Source organism: Scophthalmus maximus, chromosome 8, assembly GCF_022379125.1.
Source record: "Scophthalmus maximus strain ysfricsl-2021 chromosome 8, ASM2237912v1, whole genome shotgun sequence".
Classification (NCBI taxonomy): Eukaryota; Metazoa; Chordata; class Actinopteri; order Pleuronectiformes; family Scophthalmidae; genus Scophthalmus; species Scophthalmus maximus.
This window is the reverse complement of record NC_061522.1, coordinates 1,981,847-1,992,354: the sequence shown is the minus strand read 5'-3', so window position 1 is coordinate 1,992,354 and position 10,508 is coordinate 1,981,847. Positions and strand designations below refer to the sequence as shown.

Genomic DNA, 10,508 nt, shown 5'->3' with positions numbered 1-10,508 from the left:
CCCCACGACCACTTCAACTATCTAAACCAAAGGTAAATAAAAGAGGTGTAATTCACACAAATCTCATAAAGATCCACACAAAGCCTATAAATGAACCTAAGAATAGAACAATAAAATGTGGATCATTTAATATTAGGTCACTTCCATCTAAATCTTTGTTAGTGAATGATCTGATAACTGATCAGCACGTTGATTTATTCTGTTTGACTGAAACCTGGCTACAGCCAGAAGAATATGTTAGTTTAAATGAATCAACACCTCCCTCTTATAATAATAGTCACATTCCTCGGACCACAGGCCGAGGAGGAGTAGCAGCAATCTACCAATCAGACTTATTGCTTAACCCTCGACCTAAACATAGTTTTAACTCATTTGAAAGCCTAACTCTTAGCCTCTTTCACCCAAGCTGGAAATGTCAAAAACCAGTTATTGTATTCGTTGTATATCGACCACCAGGCCCTTACTCTGAATTTCTATCTGAATTTTCCGACTTTTTATCTGAGTTGTTTTTCGCTCATAGACTCAATTGGTTTTACTCAACATGTAAAAAAAAACACTCACTGTTTTAATCATACCCTCGACCTCGTTCTGACATATGGCATAGACATTGACAATCTAATAGTATTTCCTTAAAACCCTCTGTCCGATCACTACTTAGTTACATTTGAATTCTCCATTATTAACTTTACTGAATGTGGAGAAAATTTCTATTACAGCAGGTGTCTATCATAAAACTCTGTTAGTAAATTCAAAGAAAAAGTTCCTTCGTTATTTACTCCACTGCCATGTGTCGATACAGTGCAGGATAGTTATCAAAACTTTACTCCCACACAAATTGATGATGTTGTTGATTCTAAGTAGCAATGATTTCATGAGCTTCTTTCCTAATAAGATTATTACAATCAGAGAAAAAATTAACCAGATTCTTCCCACTAATAGCACAGACACACTGTCCAGTACAGTAGCTTCTGAACCAATAGTATCGCCTAATTTATATTTAGAATCCTAAATATATATGCTTCACTTGTCACTTCATCCAAGCCATCAACCTGTCTTTTAGATCCTATTCCATCAAGGCTATTTAAGGATGTATTACCTTTAATTAATAATTCCATATTAGATCAGATCAATTTATCTTTATCGACTCACACATAAAACAAGTCTCTAGGACAGCCTTCTTTCACCTGCGCAATATCAAGAACATTAGAAACATCCTATCTCAAAAGGATGCTGAAAAACTAGTCCATGCATTTGTTACTTCTAGACTGGACTACTGTAATTCATTACTGCTAGGATGCCCCAATAAGTCTGTGAAAAGACTCCAGCTAATCCAAAATGCCGCAGCACGAGTTCTGACAGGAACTAGAAAAAGAGATCATATTTCTCCAGTGTTAGAATCTCTGCATTGGCTTCCTGTAAAATTCAGAATAGAATTCAAAATACTGCTCCTAACCTACAAAGCCCTTAATAATCAAGCTCCATCATATCTTACAGAGCTCTCACTTCGCTCTGTAAATGCAGGACTACTTGTGGTTCCCAGAGTCTGTAAAAGTAGAATGGGAGGCAGAGCCTTCAGCCACCAGGCTCCTCTCCTCTGGAACCAGAACCCTGTCTACATTTAAAGTTAAACTTAAAACCTTCCTTTTTGATAAAGCTTATAGTTAGAGCTGCTCAGGTGTTTAATAAACCATTTCTTTATTATGCTGCTATAGGCCTAGCCTGCTGGGGGAACTTATATCATGAGCATCTTTCTCCCTCTCCCGTTCTCTCCTTCTCCCTCTTTCTCTCCTTTATATCTCTCTCCTTCTCCCACCTTTTCAATCTCTCTCTCTCTCTCTCTCTCTCTGCCCCCATGTATCTACATTACATGTCACTAACTCTGTTTTCTCTCTCTCCTAGTAGATCTGACCCCAGAGCTGCAGGATCCAAACCCGTCATTATTATTCTTATTATTACTATTATTATCATTAATAACATCATTGTATTCAAAGAGTCAGTTTTCACTAATTATAAGTATCAGTCTGGTAGAAATTAAAGCAACTGTTATACTACCCCCCATCCCCCGATATGTTTACAGTACATGTCACTAACCCTGTTTGTGTGTTCTATCTCTCCTAGTGTATCTCTGACCCCAGAGCTGCAGGACCCAAACCCGTGGTTATTATTATTATTAATATTATTAATATTAATATCATCACTAATAATAACAACAACATAATTGTATTTTTTAATTATAAGTATCAGTCTGGTAGAGATTACAGCGGCGGTTGTACAACTGTCCTCTCTCTCTCTTCTCTCCTACTGTCTCTCCTCCCACCCTCTTTCTGCCCACCTCTCCTCTCTTCCCCCTCTCTCTCCTCACCCCAACAGGTTGAGACAGAAGCTCCGCCCACAACAGAGTCTGGTTCTGTCAGAGATTTCTTCCTGTTAAAGGGGGTTTTTTCTCTCCACCGTCGCCAAGTGCTTTGCTCATTGTGGGATTTGTTGGGTTTTCCCTGTAATATTGTAATATTGACCTCACTATGTAAAGTGCCTTGAGACAATGTATGTTGTGATATGGCGCTATACAAATAAAATTGAATTGAAAATTGAATTGAATTGAATTATTTGCACAAAACTACAAGTAACTTCCATCTTTTAGATCTTGTCTGCCGCCATCTGGCTCAGCATTCATGTAAATTATGAAGTGTAAAGAGGAAGGAAGTTGGGTGTTTTTAGCAGCTTGACTTCTCTTTTTGGTCTCCACTTTCACACTCTTCTGTGATCTGTGACGTGAGTTATGCACATTATTTGTCTGAAGACTCGTTTTTATTGTGTTTGACGGTGATTGCAGCAGCTACTATGAGTGTAACAGCAGCAGCGAGTGGATTTGTTGTCCTTCTTCTTACTGTGCCAGGTACAGTACATCTACATTTGCCTTGTTAATCTACTTTAGACTCGGTCAGATCCAATTTAATGTGAAGTAAGTGATTTTTTTTCCATTTTCAGATCACCACCTGTTAAACTGCAAAACACGTTTTCTTTTGATTCTTTAGAATTGGACAGTTTCAGAGTGTTATTATTATTATTATTTTTATTATTATTATTATTATATTACTGAGTTCCTCTAAGGGCAGGAGTTGTCGTCAGGTTGTGGAGTCTTGAGTTAAAATGAAAACCTGCCGCCTGGTGACACCCGAGGAAGACGTTTTGGAAATTTAGTTCAGAAGTGATAAAGTAAAATTAATATTCTGTGATGTTGTTGTAAATCCGATTCTCTCATCTGCTCTGTGTTGCAGTGGTGCTGAGTCAGAGTGGATGGAGTGTGACTTACGATGCTCTTGAGTCTAAGATCTGTGCCCCCAGAGGATCAACAGTGACCATTCACTGCAACTACGCATACCCACTCAGACACACCCCGAATAGGGCAGTGTCGGAATCATTCTGGTTTATAAAAGACAGTATTGGGGTTTATGTGGATCTGAGAACAGACCCGCAGTACTCAGGTCGCGTGCTGTATGACTGTGAAAAAGAAGAGAAAAAGTGCACCCTGATCATCAGTGACGTGAGACAGAGCGACTCCGCTGAGTACAAGTTCAGGTTCACAACAAACCAACCTGCAGACTCTTGGACTGGTTCACCTGGAGTCACGTTGTCTGTTGCAGGTAACATTTCTCATCTGAACATTTATTCATTTAATTCAACATCTTGTGTGGTTCACGTGTCGTGTGCCTGCTGTTAAACATCTGTGTTTGTGTGTGTGTGTGTGTGTGTGTGTGTGTGTGTGTCTGTGTGTGTGTTGACAGTTCGGTCTAAAGTAAAGACGTCTCTTCCTCACTCAGATTTTCAGGTACAGGTGAGAAGTTCAAACCAGTATTCATCTCACAAAGAGCTCATGTGTCAGAGCAGTTGTCCTCTCCCTCATACTCTGACCTACGTCTGGTACAACAATCAGCGGGAGATTCAGAGAGGACCTTCTCCGTCTTATTCAAGTAGATTTTATTATGGAGATATAGTTTCCTGTGCCGTTAAAGACAACGAGAGGTCACGCTCCCCGCCAATGTGTGAGTTTACGCTCAAGTATTTGACTGACATAACACCATCTGCTGGAGTAACCAAGCTCATGCATGCTACTTTATGTGTCTTGCCCTGCATTTGTTAGTCAAATGTTTTTGACTTACCAACGTTAAAATATTACTTTTATGCCTATGTTAGTGACTTTACTTTTTTTAAATCATTACAGTGGTGCAGAGTCAGAATGGATGGGGTGTGAGTTACGCTTCGACTGAGATCTGTGCCTTCAGAGGATCAACAGTGGATATTAACTGCACCTACACATACCCAGGAAAACTGAATAACAAGGCGAGATCATTCTGGTTTGTTAAAGACCCTAATGTGGATCTGACAACAGATCCGAAGTATTCAGGTCGTGTGGAGTACACCTGTGAAGACAACAAGTGCTGTCTGAGAATCAGTGACCTGAGACAGAGCGACTCAGCTGAGTACAAGTTCAGGTTCATAACAAACCAACCTGCAGACTCTTGGACTGGTTCACCTGGAGTCACGTTGTCTGTCAAAGGTAAGTCTCTTCCACTGGAAATCAGTCAGTTTGAAATGTTGATGTCTGAAATGTTGAAATAACGCCTGTGTTTGCTGTTCACAGACCCTCAGCTCCAGGTACACGTGAGGAGATCAATGAACATTCAGATTTCTAACTGGACAGAGCTGACATGTCACAGCAGCTGTCAGCTTCCTCATCATCTTTCCTACGTCTGGTACAACAAACACAACCAAGTTAAAGGGGGAAAAAAATATTTTCTCCTTGAACACGTTGAAGCTGCAGACAGTTATTACTGTGCTATAAAAGGACATGAGCATATCCGTTCTGCTTCTGTGTGTAAGTTCACGCCTCATTTTTAAATTACAATAATCAAATCTGTAGGAAAGTTTATCCAAACAATAGGTCATATTCAGTTATACACATGTTCATGTCCTTTCCTCAAACAAAGTGTATTTTATTTAGAGTAAAACCTGATTCAATTAAGCAGTTTAATTAAAAATGTGTCTGGAAGGAGATATTGAATAATCAAATGCAGTTTTAAATGTAAAATAATCTTTTTCTCTCTGGAAATATCCTCTCTTTCAATATTAAACATTTAACAAATATTACAGACTATGTTATAATGAAATTCTCATCCTGTGTGCGTTTGTTAATATTGTCATCCTCCAGGTGCTCCAGAGGTTCCCGTTGTCTCGAGTCCCAGTGGTGAAATCATGGAGGGCAGCTCAGTGACTCTGACCTGCAGCAGTGATGCTCAACCAGCAGCCAATTACACCTGGTACAAGAAAAATGAAAGGGAAGAATTTCAACTTCTCCTTGAAGGGACTCGGTTTGTTTTCAGCTCCATCCAGTCGTCAGACTCTGGAGTGTATCACTGCACAGCTGAGAATGAGCTGGGAAGGAATTCAACAGACATTATAATTGCTGTGAAATGTGAGTTAAATACTGATTATTAGGTTAAGAGATATTGAATCTGTCACACGCTTTGTCTTTGATCAAAGATTTTAAACATGAAGTTCACTTGACTGATCACGAGGAGTGACAATCCACCGTGACGTCATTGGTTTTGCGAACTGCCGTTTTGAAGCCTCGAGTTTAGCGACTCTGTTCCCCTTTGTCACCCACTTCACCTGACGTCCATTCACCCGAGCATCTTCCACTTCCCACATCCTACCATCTATGTCACCAAATGTTAAAAACAATATGAGTAATGAGTAGTAATTCCCTCTCAACTTATAATCGGTCTTTCTTTCATACATACAGATGCTCCCAGGTCTCCATCCGTGTCAGTGAGTCCCACTGGTGAGATAGTGGAGGGCAGCTCAGTGAGTCTGACCTGCAGCAGTGATGCTAATCCAGCAGCCAATTGTACCTGGTACAGGAACCATACGAGGATTGGAGAACCGAAAAACATTCATCATTTCACTGCCATCAGCTCTGGGGACAGAGGGGTTTACCACTGCAAATGTGAGAATAAACATGGACGCAACTCGACATCGAAATCCATAGATGTCCTTTGTAAGTCACATTTTATTTTCTGTCATTTAATTTCATGGCCAGTTCTAAATCAAACAGACCTATATTAATGTCTCCATGCATATTTCCTTGTTAACCAGATGCTCCCAAACTTCCCTCCGTGTCAGTGAGTCCCAGTGGTGAGATAGTGGAGGGCAGCTCAGTGAATCTGACCTGCAGCAGTGATGCTAATCCAGCAGCCAATTGTACCTGGTACAGGAACCATACGAGGATTGGGGAACCAAAAAACATTCATCATTTCACTGCCATCAGCTCTGGGGACAGAGGGGTTTACCACTGCAAATGTGAGAATCAATATGGACACAACTCCATAATGAAATCCTTAGATGTCCTGTGTAAGTCACATTTTATTTTCTGTCATTTAATTTCATGACCTGTTCTAAATCAAACAGACCTATATTCATGTCTCCATGCGTATTTAATTGTTTACCAGATGCTCCCAAGCTTCCCTCCGTGTCAGTGAGTCCCAATGGTGAGATAGTGGAGGGCAGCTCAGTGAATCTGACCTGCAGCAGTGATGCTAATCCACCAGCTGATTACACCTGGTACAAGGAGAACGAAGACTCACCAAAAGCATCAGAGCAGATCTTCAACATCGCTGACGTCAGAGCTGAACACGGTGGGAATTATCTCTGCGCAGCCCAGAACATACGAGGGCGCCACAATTCCACCGTAAGATTGACGGTTAAGGCAGGTAAATATGTGTGGGGGGGGGGGGGGGTATTATCTTGATACCACTGATAACCTCTGTGAGTGAAACGCTCCAATCACGTCCCGATCTCCTTTTGTGTTGTGGCCCAACAACCAAGGCAGCACCCATAGCCCAAGTTTAGCATTCTGACCAGCGCCATCTTGTTTTTTTGGAACCAGAAGTAGTAGCGTTATTAGCTATTAATCGCTCCAAATGTATAAGGAGCTTATTTGACACTAAATAGACCATACTGTACAAATGAACATCATGTATTGAAGAAGACTTCAAACTTTTAATTGAACCATGAACTCCGTTTTGGTAAGTTATAAACCAAGTGAGAAGTAGAGTCATTTTCTCACAGACTTCTATAGAAACAACCAGTGGAGTCGCCCTCTGCAGGTCATTCATGAGAATACAGGTTTTGAGCTTCACTTTCCAGACCTGGAATAAACAGTCTATGCTTTAAACTGGATGATGCCTTTAGATATTTGAAATGAAGTTGAAAATACATCCCTAGTTCTTTGTACACGTTTCAAAATCTTGTATCATGCTAAAATATTATTTATGTCAGTGGTTGAGACATTTCAAAACGAACATTTATCATTGTTATTATTATTATTATTATTAATCAGAAAACTGCCTCATCCCTAAATCCTATAAAAAATTGCATGGAAATTCTTGTTCATGGAGGTGCAGTATATTTCATTTCTACCTAAAAGTACATTGGAAAAGCTTGTTTTGTTAATTCAATCTTGAGTCGTTTTAGTCATTAAATACATTTGTTTGAACATGTGATTATAGGAACCTGTATTGTTACTAATGTTTTTGTGATATAACAAATTAGAAAACTCTTGTAACTAACCACAAAAAAGGAAAATGTTGATGAATCATCTTGCTTTCATCACAGTTTCCCTTGGAGCATGGAAATCTGCTGTCATTCTAATAACCTCTGGTGTTTTCCTCGGAATAATACTTCTCTTCACCTTCTTCCTGATAAGGTGAGCAGACCTGTTTTCCTAAAGCTTTGTCCATTGAATACCTGAAAATCAATCATGTTAAATAAAATTACCAAAATCATGACTATTCTTTTTCTACATATTATCCTGATCAGAAAAATGAGAACCTCCAAGCAATCATCCCAACCCGGAGACCGATCTGACAACAGTGAGAAGGTGCGGGTTGAAAAATAATGTGATTGAGAAGCTCTTCATGTTGGTCTGACATCTTCATGGAAGTTAATTCTGTTCCAAACTCTGTAAATTCCCTCTAACCCCGTTCAGACCTGGTGTTAACGTCCTCATGTGATCAGCTCAATAAGTTACCAGTGTGAAATCACAAGGATGACGCATTTGAGATCCGATCACTCATGGTGAAAGTCCCATCTTTTCCTAACTACTTAACGCCTGGTGAAACTACACATTTACGAAGATGGATTACAAAAAGCAACGTCTAGACGACTTGACCTTGTGCGTTCTTGATTCAAACTAAACATGGACAGCACGGTGGTAGTGAATTATTTATTCATTACCAAAAAACAATAATATAGGCTACGAAACTGAAAGGAAAAGGTTGTCACATTGAAGAAGTTTGCTCTCGCTCCTGTCCACTCATATTTATCACCATGACACCGTGTGACATCAGACGGAAATGATTCATAGGCAACGATAACTTACATGATGACGTGCAGGATCTGGTATTTCAACGTGATATTTATTTAACTTTTCAATTTTCTGTCATACAGTTGCAGATTGTTCGTTGTCTGAGGGGACGTTGCTTTGGCCTTTTATCACGTTGAGGTTGCTTGTAATGTTCACGTTTGGTAGCCAAATTGAAGACCTTACTTACATGTGTGGTTTTCTAGAAGAATCACAGGCTTTCTGTCTTCTGGTGATAGTAGCAGATCAGAAATAATGTAGTTGGTCTCTGGAGTTGTCCAGACTGCTACACAAGATTTAAAGGTGAACTTGTGTTTGCAGTTTCCTTCCAATCAGTCGGAGGAACAGCGTGACTTTCACTCTGCCACTGTCCACTTCTTGAAGAACCAGACAGATCCTATCTACTCCAACATCCGACCGGTAGGAGCCAGCGGACACGAGGAGGATGATGATGATGATGATGAAGAGGAGGAGGATGAGGTTGCGTACGCTACTGTCACCTTTAAAAGTTCTGACCCGAGGTGAGCAGCTCTTCTTTCAGGAACATTATCCTCATAAACACCTCACAACAACAATCAATGAAGTACTTTGTTTTCGCTCTGTCGTGACAGTTTCATTCTATTGTTCTTTAAATTCATATCACTGTTTTTAACATTTGTATTTGTTAATAGTAAATGTCCTGATTAACTTATTTATTTCATCCCCTTCCATGAGCAGAGTACAGGACACTGGAGAGGATCCAGCCACGTTGTACAGTACAGTCACGAAAAACTTCTGATCTGTAGACCGACGTCTGCAGACTGAAATATCTCAACAACTACTGGATGGATTTACACAGAAGTTTGTACTATTCATGATGCCGACAGCATTAATCCTACAGACTGTGGTGATACCCCGACTCTAGTGTCACTTTTTAGTGACATGTCTTTTAGAATTATTGGATTAATTTCCCCTGAGAATAAATCTTACATACTTTAAATATATCAACAACTCAAACATATTTAAACTTGCAGCTACAAACTTGATAATTACCTGCTGTATGTCTCATATGACAAACAGCCTGTCAGCTTGTACTTGGCTTTTTTATTTATTTTATTATTTTAACTTAAGTCCATTGATAAAATTTACTGTTTGAAAGCACATTTGTACAGAGCCCCTATAAGTCCCGACAGGTGATTTTCATCTTTTGTGCACAAGATGTTTATAGAGTGGGAACAAGTTATTATCTTCACCTGTCAGGACTTTTGGGGCTCTGAACATTTGGTGAAAAACAAGCATTATGAGACTTAGCTGTAGAGACTCAACTGCTGCCACTAGATGCTAGTAATGAGTTGTGTTTTACTGACAGAAAACCACTTCCAGGAGCCTGTCTGTTTAATTGTGAGCTGTGGTTTTCGAAGCCTCGAGTTTTGAATTTTTTCCTTGTTTTGTTCTGCATATATGTTTCATTTTGCTTAATAGGAGGAAATACATATATTTTCCTCCCCTGACTCCTGTGGTAGTAAGCAAAACATAATTAAAGAAAAGTTACCTAGAATTGTGTCCTTTTTTTCTTGTATAACACTGAGCACATCTCAAACATTTTGCTCTGCATTGGAAAATATTCCTCACACTTTCACATCGTGTCCACACGAAGGCCACGATCTGTGATGAAGGGTCACAGCTTCAATTTAAAGGAGGCACAGCAAGACAGGTAAAGCTAATATATATAGGTTCACAGTTGGACTATTTATATCTTTTAATATCTGCTATATCCTTACCTAATTTATATTTTTCATTTTCCTCTCAGTATCTAAGGTCAACAAACTGGGGGCGATGCAGCTGCTTTATCAACAAAACCTTTTGAACACAAAGGGAATCTCCAGCCTGGACTTCATATCAAGCTATTTGTTTATTTCAGCAGGAAACTACTGATTAAATATGACTTTGTTGCATCAGTAGTACAAACACACATTCAACCCATAACTCAACTATTTCATTTACTTGCACAACCTCAGGGCAGAAAAATGCCAGACTTCAGATTTAATTGTTTTAACTTATTATATCTTACTTATATCTTTTAATATCTGCAACATATTCACCTAAT

General features: G+C 39.5%; 1 protein-coding gene across 6 annotated transcripts; it reads left to right on the top strand.

Moving 5' to 3' along the window:
- The first annotated feature begins 2,734 nt into the window (after positions 1–2,734).
- On the top strand, positions 2,735–9,959 carry LOC118312694 (sialoadhesin). Of its 6 annotated transcripts, none has more exons than XM_047333963.1 (13): positions 2,736–2,896; positions 3,279–3,644; positions 3,822–4,043; positions 4,223–4,558; positions 4,643–4,876; positions 5,210–5,473; positions 5,804–6,058; positions 6,184–6,411; positions 6,510–6,770; positions 7,675–7,765; positions 7,879–7,939; positions 8,744–8,943; positions 9,140–9,959. In XM_047333963.1, the coding sequence occupies exons 1-13, from the start codon at positions 2,842–2,844 to the stop codon at positions 9,198–9,200; spliced, it is 2,634 nt and encodes an 877-aa protein (XP_047189919.1). In that variant the 5' UTR covers positions 2,736–2,841; the 3' UTR covers positions 9,201–9,959. The 6 variants fall into 6 exon arrangements, with proteins under 6 accessions (XP_035493413.2, XP_047189919.1, XP_035493411.2 ...); XM_035637518.2 differs by having other exon boundaries at positions 6,157–6,411; positions 6,510–6,695; XM_035637517.2 differs by having other exon boundaries at positions 6,157–6,411; positions 8,807–8,943.
- Positions 9,960–10,508: the final 549 nt, after the last annotated feature.

What these genes read in the sequence shown, in the direction of transcription:
- LOC118312694 (XM_035637516.2), top strand. Translation starts at nt 2,842, where the DNA reads ATGAGTGTAACAGCAGCAGCGAGTGGATTTGTTGTCCTTCTTCTTACT. An exon ending in AGTCACGTTGTCTGTTGCAG is followed by an intron (nt 3,645 to 3,821) that starts GTAACATTTCTC and finishes TTCCTCACTCAG; the next exon opens with ATTTTCAGGTACAGGTGAGA. An exon ending in CATTATAATTGCTGTGAAAT is followed by an intron (nt 5,474 to 5,803) that starts GTGAGTTAAATA and finishes TCATACATACAG; the next exon opens with ATGCTCCCAGGTCTCCATCC.